Source organism: Magallana gigas, chromosome 6 (assembly GCF_963853765.1).
Source record: "Magallana gigas chromosome 6, xbMagGiga1.1, whole genome shotgun sequence".
Lineage (NCBI taxonomy): Eukaryota > Metazoa > Mollusca > Bivalvia > Ostreida > Ostreidae > Magallana > Magallana gigas.
In genome coordinates this window covers 11,118,887-11,133,277 of record NC_088858.1, presented here as the reverse complement: position 1 = coordinate 11,133,277, position 14,391 = coordinate 11,118,887, and the positions used below count along the sequence as shown (strand labels likewise).

Genomic DNA, 14,391 nt, shown 5'->3' with positions numbered 1-14,391 from the left:
CAGATAGCAACAAATAGAGAACATTTTTTAATCCTGCATATTTTGGGTATTTGATCACATTTGCCTTACGTTGATATACACACTAGGATCCCTGATTTAATGGGCAGGAATTTTACAATTTTTGGAAAGACGCAGGCACGTAGCATCGGGGGGGGGGGGGGGGGGGGTGGTGGCTGGGGGTTATAAGTAATAGATATACTACCCCCCTTTCTCCCCCTTTTTTTTTTTTTTTTGGTCAAGATTTTTGGATGAGTCTGCCCCATCCCCCCACTTTCAAAATTGATGCTACGTGACAGAGATGTCCTTGCTGATCCTGACTATTTATACTTAATATATTCGTTTTCCCTACTATATGTCCAAAGAATAAATGAATGTTCATCTAATGAACAAAATAGACCCACCCTAAAAATCAGAATTTAAACCATGGATGCTGATACAGAAAAATAAAAGCGTTCAAAAGATTACGACTTATGTATGAAAAACGACGACGGACAAAAACGGACTGACAAATACCATGTATATATATACAGATGACGGTATTTAATGGTGAGGCTACAGCATTGCACCTGATCTCCGCTAGTACACTTTTAAACTTGCTTTAAAAGCCGAATTTTCAGATATATATTATCGACTATACAATACTTGATAAATGCATTAATCCAAATATCTACCAGAGCCAAATCTCAAACTGAGATTATATTGCAAAAAATGATACGAAGCAGCTTTAAGTCAATATAATAATTATCCAATTACATGAATTATTTATATTTTACCTAAGTAACCTATGCATTAGCATTGCTATCTGCAAAAACATCACTTGTTTATTATGTATTTCTAAATTCAGAAAGCAAAAGCATGCCAACATAAGATAACGGTGCACTGACCCTTTTAATAAGGAAGATAACTCTCGACAGGGAGAATCGTAGCAGAACTCGTGTACTACTTAAATTTGTATAATGGTGACCTGCTTTTCCCGATTTTTGTAAGTATATATGCGACATGATATAGCGATAAACTATTTAAGTAAATCCAAACAATCAACATTTATTAGTTTTAAGAAAATATTCTTTTAGCTGTGGGGTATAAAGCTGTCCATGGCGCAATAGAAATCGACCTTTTATTTAGCGTTCCTATTTTAATAAATACCTTTTCCAAAGTATGTGTTCTCTATAACGATGCGCACCAAGCGATTCAAAAATATGCAAATTTATTACGTACGCATTTATTTTTTCAAGTCATTGCGCATGTGCAATAGGTATCAAACAAATTCTTGAGATACCAATAAAAACATTCAATTATTTACATAAACTCTAGCGACTTATTGTATTGGTTCCCTTACACCAGGATCTATTTCACTTTTTAAAAATCTGTGCTTAATATGCACAGATGCGACATTACGAATTTCTTAACTTAATTGATCATGCGCATTTCTATCTAGAACATTATGTCAAGATGAAAAACAAGAGTTTTCTGCTTATCAATATTTATATAACTGAGCAATGAATATATTCATATTGATTCGTTTAACACAAAACAATACAACCAATAGTACAATGTTTACATTTTCAGATAAAGGCGACAAACTGAGAGTCGTAATTTCAGTAAGCCCAGAACATATCCTCTACCCGTGTTGTCTAGCAATATACTATAACAGTTTTATAACATACAACTCCCTATGTACTGTTCACAATGTACATTCACAAAGCACAGTTCATAACATTCATAAATTGGTAAAATACTGATATAAATGAGATGTACACATGAATTATCAACACATCAACAAAACAAAAACTCTAATTCATACACTCGGGATTCAGTATCTCGTCTGATTAACTTTAATGCTGAAAGAAGTAAATAAAAACCCAAATATTTCCTGGACAGTAAACCAAGAGGGTGTGACAAATGATTGACAAAGCATATTTTGTAAGTACAATGAGTGATCGGTGAAAAATGCCCTATATTCTCGCCAGCACTGCAGGATGTACTCATGTACAATCTACAACATTTACACTTGCCCTATCATGTCAAAAACGCCATTAACCTTCAAAAAATAAAGCTTTGTACATCAAAAACCTGCCTGTAAAATATTGTTTTTAAAACTAGAACATTTTGTTGAGAGACGTGGGGACATCTCCTAAAATAGTTAAGCTGTCACAACTCGGTCATGGTAATGAAGATGTTAAAATTGTGATGACACAGAATGTACAGAAAAAGTCGCCCTAATGAATGCTACAGTTGTGCATCAATTAAGACAGATGGTGACTTTATCAAGTTCAATATTTCCCTTCACTTGAGCTTAGCTTGATGGATCTTTACTGGTTTCCGATTGCAGAATAGCTACTCTACAGCCAAGGCCAACATGTCAGGAACTGATAAAATCGGACCAAAATACAAAAATAACATCTTAAAGTATTTGTGATAAAATATTTTAGCATTCAAGAAATGAATTCGTCGCAGTTTCAACATTAAAAAAACAAAAAGTTTAAAATTCTTTAAATAATTAACATTTTTAATCATATAAATTCAGTTGGTTTTAATGTTTTATTTTATAAAGGTTATTTTTTCCCTTCAAATTCTAGCCTTTTAGGTATTCTAGCATTAATTGTACAATAACGATTTGATATCAATGAGGAAATAACAGTATCATTTACATGTTCGCAAATATCAAACCAAAATATTGACAATTAAATTGTCATAATCCTAAAATTACATCAATCAAACCGGATTTAAAATCGATCAAGAGACATTATTTGCAACAAACACATACGTACAAGAAATTTGTTGTGTGTCAGTTATCATGCATGACCTAATTTTGGTAAATCGGTATATAACATGAGGTTGTAAAATTAGAACAAAAATATTGGAATTTGAGCATTCAAGGGATCTGTGAGGTATTTTGCTTCTGAGGATGGAATTCACAATTACCATACGGCCGCCATTCAAAATATGAACAGAGTCTATTTACAATGAAAAACAAACTATGCGAAAAAACGAGTATAAACTTGAGCATATACACATAGCGTAAATCATACATGCATACAGAATTTTATATTGCCGACGATGGCATGCGTTCTATTGGGTCTTCACGTGGCAACACGACAATGACGTCATCGTCAAGATACACTGGTTCCGGATGTCCGGTATCTTTACTGAAAATTTTGTTATTTATTTTTTCTTCTTCACTTCCGGTAAACTTCTCTACACTGCACACATTGAGCGGCGCATCGGCGCTGCCGGCGTCGGTGACGGTGGTACAGTTGCTGTCAGCGCTGCGCTGCTTCCGGTAGGCACGTTTGGGCGTTTGGTTGTTCTGGCAGCTGGTACAGTTTATTACCTCACTGAAACTTCTACTAAAGTAGTGAGAAAACTTATTGTATATTATTGGTCTTGCTGCCAAGTCTATTAAAGAGATGCACTCCACCATTTGTTCCACTTTGTGTAAATTCAGATACGATTCAAAGCTATCGGTCATACCTTTCAAATCAGTTTGTTCCTCTAAAGGAATGGACATGATCTCCTCCAGTTTCCGAGATTTATAGAAAGTAATCATTCGAGTGATTTCAAAAGGTAGCTTAAAGATGATCCAAGTCAGGATTAAAAGACTGACCATCCTAGACAAACGTCGCTCTCGACGAGAGTAGCTGTCCGCGAAAAACTTTTTCGAAAAATAATGTGTCAAAAAATACACAACACCAATAACTATAATTGGCAATCCGTAAGAGAACGTCAATTGCAGCCACTCTTTCTGTTCCGTGGCGGTTTTTAAGTCGGTGTTTTCCTCAATGCACACGCCCATCTTTTTGGAAGAGTCCTTGATACCGGGGATGTTCATCAGTAGGATGATAGTCCAGATCACGATGGAGCCGATGAAGGCGTGCCTCACGTACGATCTCATGTGCATTCTGTCATTCAGTAAAATACAACGAAGTACACTTAGCCCCACCAGATGACACACGGCCACATACATGCTAACATCCCGCAGATAATAAACTGTTTTGCACCAATCCGCAGTTAAAAGTTTACCGTTCTTTGTCCAGATAATAACAAAATAAGGCACCTCGAAGATTGCGCGAACGATATCCGCCGTCGCTAGGCCACCCACTGCCACGTACATGGGTATTTTGGGGTACTTGAAGAAGATGAGGGTTCTGATGACCAGCAGGTTGCCGGTGATGCAGATGATGCCGACAATGACGACGATGACACATCGGATGATGACGACGATGTCCTTCTTGTCGCTGTCAGGCTCTATGTCTGAATCCATTGCTGCTATCTGGTCGTCTCAGCTCATTTCTGAAAGGCAATAGGAAGACTTCAGTTTATATACAAGGAACTTGGCATCATCGATCGATACCATACAGAACCATTCTTATTGGACGTTTCTACTCAAAGAGAAAAGTCACAAGCAGGGTACATGTATACCGAGTCCTATCTTACGAAAGTATAACCACATACTCATTAAATAAATCGTACAGGTAAACACACACACCTGCAGTGTACTAGTACTCTAAAACTCTTCAACCTATACTGTTCTTTAGTATAACCATACCGAAATCTTACGGGCGGAACAACACTTTGCTGTTTTTTATACGTATATCTTCTTAGAAAGCAAAACATAAATTCAAGCATTTTTAAACGGGCACATGTCATATAAATCAAAACTTTTTACATGGATGCATACATTAACAGAGCAATTAGCAAACTAAATTAGCCATCATTAAATCAACCTGACATGCCAAAATAAAAACGGCAAATAGGTCATTCTTCTATTTCAATTATAAATCGTTTGTTTTCATTTATCTTACCTCCTCACGTTTTCTTTATTATTATTTTTTATTTAGATATATCAAACTTTCAATAAAATAAAGTTCAAGTTGCCAAAAAATGAGTAAACAGCCTCATTGTGCTCAGTATCTTTGATATGATGCTATTACTTTCTGTTCCACCTAATCGATTTTAATTTTCTTTACGTTTCATTTTGTTGTGAATGATGTACAATGTACATCAACATCTTAACACTGTATCATATAGCCGATTTGATATACGGACAAAACTATTGCTATGGTACCGCAAACAATGGGAAAAGACAAAATACATTATAACAATATTAAACACATCATCATATAACTTATCTGTTTACGAAACAGTGCACGTCTACCGCTGTCAACTTGAATTCTCATTGGCTAATACCAACCATCGGTAGACCGTCCACCTCTTTGTCACACAATTTCTTGCAAACTGATCTCTCTCTTTTTCGTATGAATTATGTATATTTAATATAAATATAGTCTGTGTATTAGGCAACAGACTCAGCGTAAAATTAAATTAACAAAATGCTAAATCCTTGATGAGAAATGGACACCGCCATTGTGAGGTATGCGAGTTGTGGGCTCTCAAGTCTGACTTGGGTTTTCTTCTTTTGTCCAAATACAATCGATTTCAAACAGGTGGTAAAATTTCTCTTCTGGGTGAAAAGTTTTACGCCTGTCATTGAACAATAGCATTGCAAAAGGTAACGCCCAACGATCCCGAAGAAAGCAAATACGATTGACTGTGTTCACCCACTGGAACGTATAAGAAACTGAAGACGTTTTCTAGTCCACTCGGTGTATAAAATTGAGAGGAAGCCAGAGTACCCGGAGAAAACCCACGTGTCCGATTGGGCGACCACCATACCCTCTCACGTACAACCACTACTGATCACGGGGATCGTACTCGGATCAAAGCGCTACCCGGAAATTATATCTTTTCCCATAAGTCATTTTTAAATTAATGTGTAATTGCGCTTTCTTAATTTGTTGCTGATGAATAGATATGTCTCATTCAATTTGATCAAATTAAGAAAAAACTGAATCCCCTTAAAATAATGAAAAATCTTGGCAAAAGTAAAATTCAATGTCGTACATTTTATTTTTAGACATTGCATTTTGGACAAAGCAAATATTTTACATTTGAGTAAAATAGGTGATTAACGTAAAACTTGCAATTTTAAAAGCAATCTTTGGTAGCCATTACGATCTTTGGTAGCCATTACGAGAGAGAGAGAGAGAGAGAGAGAGAGAGAGAGAGAGAGAGAGAGAGAGAGAGAGAGAGAGAATTTTGAAATGAAATATAACTCGAATCAATGGATACTTCTTTTAATCCCATTTTTCATGTATTGTATTAGTTAACATTTTAAAGGAATACTGAATAAAACAAAATTCGTATAATATATATATTAAGTAACTACCAGTTAGTTTATTGAAATTAAGTGTCTTACATGATACACACACGTCTTTTTTTTTTTATCAACCAGAAAAGTAATAACAGAAAATATCGAAGTCTTAAATTAAGTTTTCCTGTCTTCAAGGGGAGATCATTTTGATCGGTCACGTGGCTGACGGGATTTTGGGTGCAATTATGACATTGAGACGTAAATCGAACTTTGTATTGAGTTTGTGTATTGAACACGTTCCGGTGGGTGAACACAGTCAATATTGTATTTGCTTTCTTCGGGATCGGTGGGCGTTACCTTTTGCAATGCTATTGTTCAATGACAGGCGTAAAACTTTTCATCCAGAAGAGAAATTTTACCACCTGTTTGAAATCGATTGTAGAACCATTTAAACAAGACCTTGGACTTTCGGTTGGACGTAGCTATCTATTTCTTGCGTCAAAACAAGTTAAAAATCACGCGGTTTCAAGAGAAATATGAACCGAGTGCGTAGCCTTAGCTCAAAAGCCAGACAAATCTTGTTGATTTCAAAGAGCAATGGCTGAGTGTCCAGCAATGAAATAGACAGGCCTACGTCACATTGCTCCTTGGCACATCTACCCAAAGTCCAAGCTCTTGTTAAAATAGTTCTATATCCAAAGTCCAAGCTCTTTTAAAATGGTTCTATATGACCAAATAGAGACAGTTTTGAAAATCTTCAAATGTCCATCATATGAAAACGTAACAGTTACCTACTTATATCCATCTTTAAATTGTTTTAAAGTGTTCAATTTCCTTCTTTACGGTTTTTTTTTATCAAAACACTTAGAACAAACACTAGAATCTCGTCACGCATATAACCGTGCTTGAGTATTTATTTTTTCTTGTGCACAATCTCTCTTCCGATATTGAGGTCACCATATTCACCGACATAATAACAGCCTCTGAGTGGCACCCATCGTATAGATTATATATATCTGGGAGCCCTGATTAATTTCAATTACTAGCTAAATGTGTTCATTATTTTCTTAGCCATATAATGATTGGCAACTTTCATTAATACGATAATATTTTCTTAAAACGGGGATGGACATTTCGGAAATGCGGCCACTTGTATAAACTTCAATAAACTCCAATTTATTGCTCATATTTTGACTCAATTTCTTTAGAAAGACTGGTTTAAATTGGGATCATATTACAGAAAAACAAAGGTAACCTTTAAGTACATAAATGTTTATTGTTCATTATTTGGGTTAGGATACCATGCCATGTCCCGTCGTTTGGACCAATTCGATAATGCCCCTTCCACACATAACATATATTGCTGAGAAAACAAATGATGTGTTGTCGTGTCTCTTGCAGAAAACTGATTAATGTTGGCATAGATGTAAAGAAAAGGAAAATATATGCCGCAATTAGAAGAGAAAATCAGTAAACAGGCAGCCCAGGGGGAATACAATTTATGTCCAGTCAAATCTCGTGTAATGGTACTGATCGTGAGAATAGAATGCATCAGCTTTACGAAGAATTACAACTTCTGCCAGCTGAACTCTGCTAGGCTCTCTATTCTGCGGGAGATAGAACAGACTTTGGAATTCCGGGCATGCGTCAAGTTTTCGGTTATCGGTAGCTTGTGACAAGGCCCGAGAGCCGTGCGGAAATAATAGTTCACGCGGATAGGGTCAGACAATAAAACGGGTTCCGACTGTCAATGTTTCTCTTCCGCCTTCGATCCTCGATCCTTCTAGAAATTTTGTTTTAATTTGAAACATAGAAGCTTTCTACCTAAATTATTCGAAGATGAAGTCTATACTACGGTTCTTCTAAAAATAACAAGACCAGTCCGACAACTCACCGTATGATTAGTCTACATTCTTAGATCATCTAAAAATATCTAGAAAAACCTTAAATGTCATCAAATTTTAGACTATTACTCAAAAACACTCAAATGTTATTTTATAGCACGGAGTACCTTTTTTTACACATATTTTGATTAGAAGCGCCAGTTCATAATGTGTTTTACATCATTCCTTCAATTGTTCGAAAGATAGCAATGATTCAGGCCTCACTGATATAACATAAGTATGACTTTTAAGCGATCTTCATTGATAATATCACTGATCCATCGAGATAGGTACAGTTTCATTATGCAAGTTTCTATTTTGAAACTGCGAAAAAAGAGATCAATTTACTGTTGTAAAACGCAGGATCAAGATTCAGAATAAAAACGCAGGTTCTCTCAAAATTTTTTAAGTTGCGCATTTTATCACAATGTGTAAAACCAGCATGCTACGATTCCCAGAAGTCATCAATGTGCTCCAGAAGATCGGAACTGGGTCAGAGCTCGAAGGAGGGCCCAGGCGTCTTCCAACTTATACAAGTTGGTGTTAACTGGATTTTGTTTTAATGGCAGAAAACTGTGCTTCATGATAGACTTGACATCACTCAAGGGCAAACGTGTTTTTGGCAAACAAAGACTTCGGCAAGATCTGGGTCGTATAATCGCTGGGACGTGAAAGTGCTGTAACAAAGTCTCGAGATATCCAGGTCAAATGAAAGGCACCACTTATAGTGTGGAATAAATCCTAAAGGCACCACTTATAGTGTGGAATAAATCCTAAAGGCACCACTTATAGTGTGGAATAAATCCTAATTAATGGGATTGTTTAATACGGGAAATTTAAAGCTTGTAAAATGGAAAATTATTTTTAATATAATGAAATTACACGATTGTATGAAACTGTCATAATGCTTAGTACATGTTACTATATATACATTGTATATACATGTACAGTGTATGCAAGATCGTACGTGCATGTAATGTTCTCAAGTTAGTCAACATCTAAAATATGCATACATGTACTTTACTGCTTAAATAATATTCACTGTTGATATGTAAAACTTAACGTATTAAAGAACTACTCAGTCCCTTTCACCGAACCCCCCCCCCCCCCCCCCCCCCGACATCCAACTGTACATGCAGACATGTTGATATAGATCTAATACCTACATGACATCATATAAATTTTTTTTATAATTTCCCCAATTGTCACAAGGCCGCGCCGTGGTATGATGTGTGTATTATCTGTACATGTAACTTGAGACACCCTTGAACGTCTGAGCTTCTTTACGACTGTGTACATACATGTTGATCCTTTCGTTAACGAAGGACACAAGACGTCCAGAATGTACTGACTAAGCACATTGATGCAACGTGTATACAGGTTCTCGGGTGTTATTTTTAAATTACTATCTACATTTATCTCTTCATGATTAAAATGGATCCTAACTCTTGAGTCTTTCATGCACTTATTTATATTGACTTATTTTTAAATCACAGGTAATCGACTGTTTTAGATCAATCTTACCTTCAGTTACAAAGGGTGCTCTAAGGTAAATAAAGCTTTGTTTTTTGTGTCAATAAGACGAAACGAATCGCTGGCACAGGTAAATACACTAACCCCGTCCACGGGAGGTCAATTCGCGTCCACACTTAGATCAGAAAATGATATCCATTTGTTTTGAAATACATTTTTTCATTCTCCTGGTTTTAAACTCCGACAAACCACATGGACTGAGCCTGCTAGATTAAACAGCTTACTGGCCTAGATACATGTATGAACAATATGTACGATTCAAGGCCATTTAACGCTATTCATAGCCGAATTTCGTCCAATCCGACACCGAACAGTTGAGCAGCAAGAGCAAATTCATGTTATAGAATTAGATCAGAACTTCAATAGTTTTAAATGGCATTTTGTTTGTGATATAGATCAGTTATTTATTTTTACAGTTTAATTTGTTCATAAATAGCACAATTCATACAATACAATATATATCGCCTAATACAAGAGTGTGAAATTAGATTCCATATATTGGGATTTTTTTTTAGTTTTTTATGCGCATTAAGGTAAAACATGAATCCACGATTTTTTAACCTGTGTTTTTATCAGTGACAGTTTGTGCACACACACACTTGATTTAATTACCATCTAATTAGCTGCAGGCAATCACTGGCCTGGTTAAAATCGATCTAATTCTGTAAAAGCTATTTTTTTCTGCCGTCAGCTAGGATTTCTTTGTGTGAATTATCTGTAACATTAAATAACCTCTGTGGGTCCACGTGACCCTGATACATCATTAAGGCCTGATCTGTGGCGATGGGGACTTCGCGGCGTTTAATTTGTGCATGAAATATTCCAGTGAAGTAGTTGTGTGCCATATCAAAAACTTGATGTTCCAAAGGCTACGATTTCACGTAATCTTGAAACCATTTTAACAAGATCTTGGACTTTGGGTAGCAATGTGACGTAGGCCTGTCTATTTCATTGCTGGCCACTCAGCCATGGTTTTTTCAAATCAACAAGATTTGTCTGGCTTTTGAGCTAAGACTACGCAATCGGTGCATATTTAGCTTGAAACCGTGTCAACTTGTTTTGACGCAAGAAATAGATAGCTACGTCCAACCGAAATTCCAAGGTCTTGTTAAAATGGTTCTATTTGGACAAAAATAATCTTTTTATATGAAACATAAAGAATTTGAATTAAAAACTCCGCCCGTTCTCCAAAAATGTTTCTGTTGGCAGAACTAGGAATAATAAACCACTGACATCAACAAGTCTAGACTTCACGACACTGCAGGTAAAACAACGACTAGTTTTATGTTGGACAATCGTTACAGTCATAATTAAATCAAGATGGAGGTAAACAGAGCGGAGACTGGTGAAGAACTTTTTTGGAGGAGATGGGGGAGGGTATGACATTCTCTTCACAGAAGTGTACAGACTGTCAATTTCCCAAAAAATAAATAGGGACAATACTGATATTTTTGAGCTTACTCAAATTTTGGTTTTTTTTAAGGGGTGGAAGTTGCAAAAAATCGGGTACTGCTTGATATGGAGACTAAATTTTGGAGAAAACACAAAACAAAGTTTTAAATTAAAGACGTACATATAACATCAAATTCACGTATACATGTTAAAATACATCCTTACAGATCTGAACAACCCGTATCTCCGCTTGACTCATACGACACGTTCCTCATTTTCATATAATTTTTCCAGGAATTTGTGACTGATATTCTACTAGTTTGACAAGCTTTCTTGCAAAAAATTTGGGTACATTACCAGGCATTTGTGCAAGATACTATTGTATGTAATTCCCTATATATAATCTTATTTAAAATACACTCGAATTTCCGATATATTTTTTTAAGAATATATATATTTTTATAATCATTTTTTTAAAATGATAATAAATAATAATAATTTTATTTAGTATATTATCAGGCCGTTGAAAATTTGAAAAATAATCATCATTTTTCAAGGAACGTTTCGTCTGACTTTAACAAAAATATACATAAAAAATGTTGACATTTGTGTTACTTTGATGAGGCCGTTGAAAATTTGAAAAATAATCATCATTTTTCAAGGAACGTTTCGTCTGACTTTAACAAAAATATACATAAGAAAATGTTGACATTTGTGTTACTTTTGATTGATTTACATGTAAAGTTTCTGTTGGTAAACAAGAGTCGCTATCTACAGATGCTGGTTTTCTAGCTACAACTGCACCACGTGTTACTAGATCCTATTAATAAAGCCTCATGGTTTACGACAGGGGACTAACTTGTCACTGACTCCTAAACCATCCTAAGGGTGAAGGTCACTGACCTAGAAATTTTCACGTCCCCCAACAACAACACAACACATTTAATAACGAGATTTTTTTAAAGTATTCAGAGAGCGAAAAGGTTACAAACAGGAAAAGTACCGGGGACCAAGCTGATAATGTCGACGGAATCACTGCGTAGAAAAGTTCCAGTTCTTGGCGAGATTAGCTCTTTAAAGGACTTCATACACATAAAACATTGAAACCTGGCAAAATATATGACACTCTGGCAGAACCGCGCCATTAATTTCTTTAAACATATACATTCAACCAAAAAATATTTACATTTTCTTTTGTTAGAGGAACTGCATCCTAGGCAATTTATATTGACTTCTTCGTTATCGGATCATATTTCCGTCACCCTAGATATTAAATTGCTAAACGATTGTCATCCGGGTTTTTTTTTCTTTAAAGCTATGTTTAATAGCCTACTTTAATTAACGGTTAAGATATATAGTTTATAACATCCAAATCCGTTAATAATAAAACCCGAAAACACGCACTAATGAAGGGTACTTAAAATCTATCTCGACAGTTAATTGCAAGACAATAAGTCGTTCAAATTCCACTTCATACCACCATTATACCAACATAAACTTTGTAATAGCAATAGTAGATGCTCTTATTACTTATAAATGCCAAGCATTTATAAATTCCAAGTGACATTTAGAGCAGATTCAAATACATATTTAAAATCCTTGATTCTTGTTTACATTTTATGATTTTGCCGACCTTGAACTTGTTTGCGACCCCTAGTTAAACCCAAACATGTAAATGACTAATATTAATTTTCCTAGTGATAAAATAATCTGCAACAGATGTGGACATGTAGCGACTTATTATGCGTCAGTCTATATGAAAAAAAAGAATATTGCCCGATATATTTTTTTGTAACATAGGCCTTCTAATTGCCGGGTTGTTACTGGAAACCTTTTTTAATGATTTTATGTAAAATAGGTCTATTTGCGCAGCAAGAGAGTTGACACCTCTCTTGGATCCACGCTGTTATTTTTTCGTCTGCTAGCAGTTCTCCGGACAATTGATCGACTAGTCTAACCCAGAGGTGACCTATTTAACGATTGAGTGAAGGTCAGTGGTTGTCCAGCAATTCGTATTGATGCATTACAAAATGTATTTAAATGTGCAAACATGCATTGTACAGAAATAACTAGAGCCGCATAAGGTATTACGAAACACCATCAGCTGACTCGTAAGAAAACACAGGCAACCAACTACATGTAGGCCGGCGATATAGATACCAATACCGCTAACACTTTTATAATGAGTTAACAGCGATAATCTACCTGACAGTTTTAATCCAGTATCTAAAATAATGCAATACTTACCTGCAGAACAGTAATAATAGTCTTTGTTCGCCTCTCTCACAGCCGTGAAGTCCCGGCTCAACAGCCGGATCGTGTGCTTGTGCTATTTTTACATGAATCAAATCAGGTCAACCTTGATTTCGGCGCAGGCGCAAGTCTCTGATCCGTTGCATCCCAAATTAGTTTCTATGCCAGCGGAATGCGGTCGAAAGAAGAGGTGTCCCGCAGGCACATGCTGTGTTTTACAGCCATAGCCCCATTTTCTTTTTTCCCCACTTTAGTTTTGTTTGTTATCATGTTTTTGACATCATAGAAATGATTTTAATTCCAAACTTGTTATTTTTTAATTATCCAACATGTACTTCTGAATTTTTTTTCATTGATGGGTATGGATCGAATTTCTTCCGGCGCGTACAGTATAAGAATTGGGCAGATGATTCTTTTACGAGCTAGTTATTCATCTTACGTTTCATGAAAAGTATATATATATTTCATTCAGCGAGATAAATGAATAATTTATCATCTAATGCCTCGCCAAAACTAACTTTAAGTATGACACGGTGTGAACATTATATAGCTGTCAACGATGTCATAGCTTTAATGCAAATGTAGTTTATCATTTTACAATCATTTCATAAAAGTAAAAAACTTACAGAAAAGTTGTTCAAGCAGTCATTAATCAAACTATACAATTGGAAATTCGATACAATAACACGTGTACGGTTATGAATTACATTTTAATTTTCATTCAGAAATAATGTATATTCTTTTAATGCAGACCAGTACTAACTTGTTATAAGTTTTCGTTCGTATTCACTTTGTTAGATGACAGAGATGTAATCAGATATTAATTAATTCTATCATTGATTAATGAACCTTATGCGCAGGTCCAGAAATTTTTTCGGGGGGGGGGGGGGGGTCCGAGGGATAATTTTGTTTTCTTTGAGGGGGAGTCCTAAGACTATTTTCATTAATTTTACTCTGTGAATTTTAACAGTTTAAACTTTCCAGGGAATCCCACTCCCCACCCCCCATTCCCTTCTAGATCCGCACATGAACCTACATGTAACGTATCCAGCCAAAGCGTTTCTTTGTGCGAGTTATCCCGCTTTGTATAAACAACACCATGATAAAGATATCTTATTTTAAATGACAAAGCCACTGGATATAGAAATACACGAGAAGGCCAGTCTCTATTTATAA

The 14,391-nt window shown here is 35.7% G+C and overlaps 1 protein-coding gene across 3 annotated transcripts; it reads right to left on the bottom strand.

The window, feature by feature from the left end:
- Nucleotides 1-1,466: 1,466 nt before the first annotated feature.
- Nucleotides 1,467-13,369, bottom strand: LOC105334903 (B2 bradykinin receptor). Of its 3 annotated transcripts, none has more exons than XM_034468228.2 (2): nucleotides 13,210-13,369; nucleotides 1,467-4,293 (listed from the first exon to the last, which is right to left on the bottom strand). In XM_034468228.2, exon 2 carries the CDS (start codon nucleotides 4,262-4,264, stop codon nucleotides 3,047-3,049), a length of 1,218 nt encoding a protein of 405 aa, XP_034324119.2. In that variant the 5' UTR covers nucleotides 4,265-4,293; nucleotides 13,210-13,369; the 3' UTR covers nucleotides 1,467-3,046. The 3 variants fall into 3 exon arrangements, with proteins under 3 accessions (XP_034324119.2, XP_065942892.1, XP_034324120.2); XM_066086820.1 differs by lacking the exon at nucleotides 13,210-13,369 and adding an exon at nucleotides 9,655-9,905; XM_034468229.2 differs by lacking the exon at nucleotides 13,210-13,369 and adding an exon at nucleotides 9,562-9,903.
- Nucleotides 13,370-14,391: the final 1,022 nt, after the last annotated feature.

What these genes read in the sequence shown, in the direction of transcription:
- LOC105334903 (XM_034468228.2), bottom strand. Translation starts at nt 4,264, where the DNA reads ATGGATTCAGACATAGAGCCTGACAGCGACAAGAAGGACATCGTCGTC.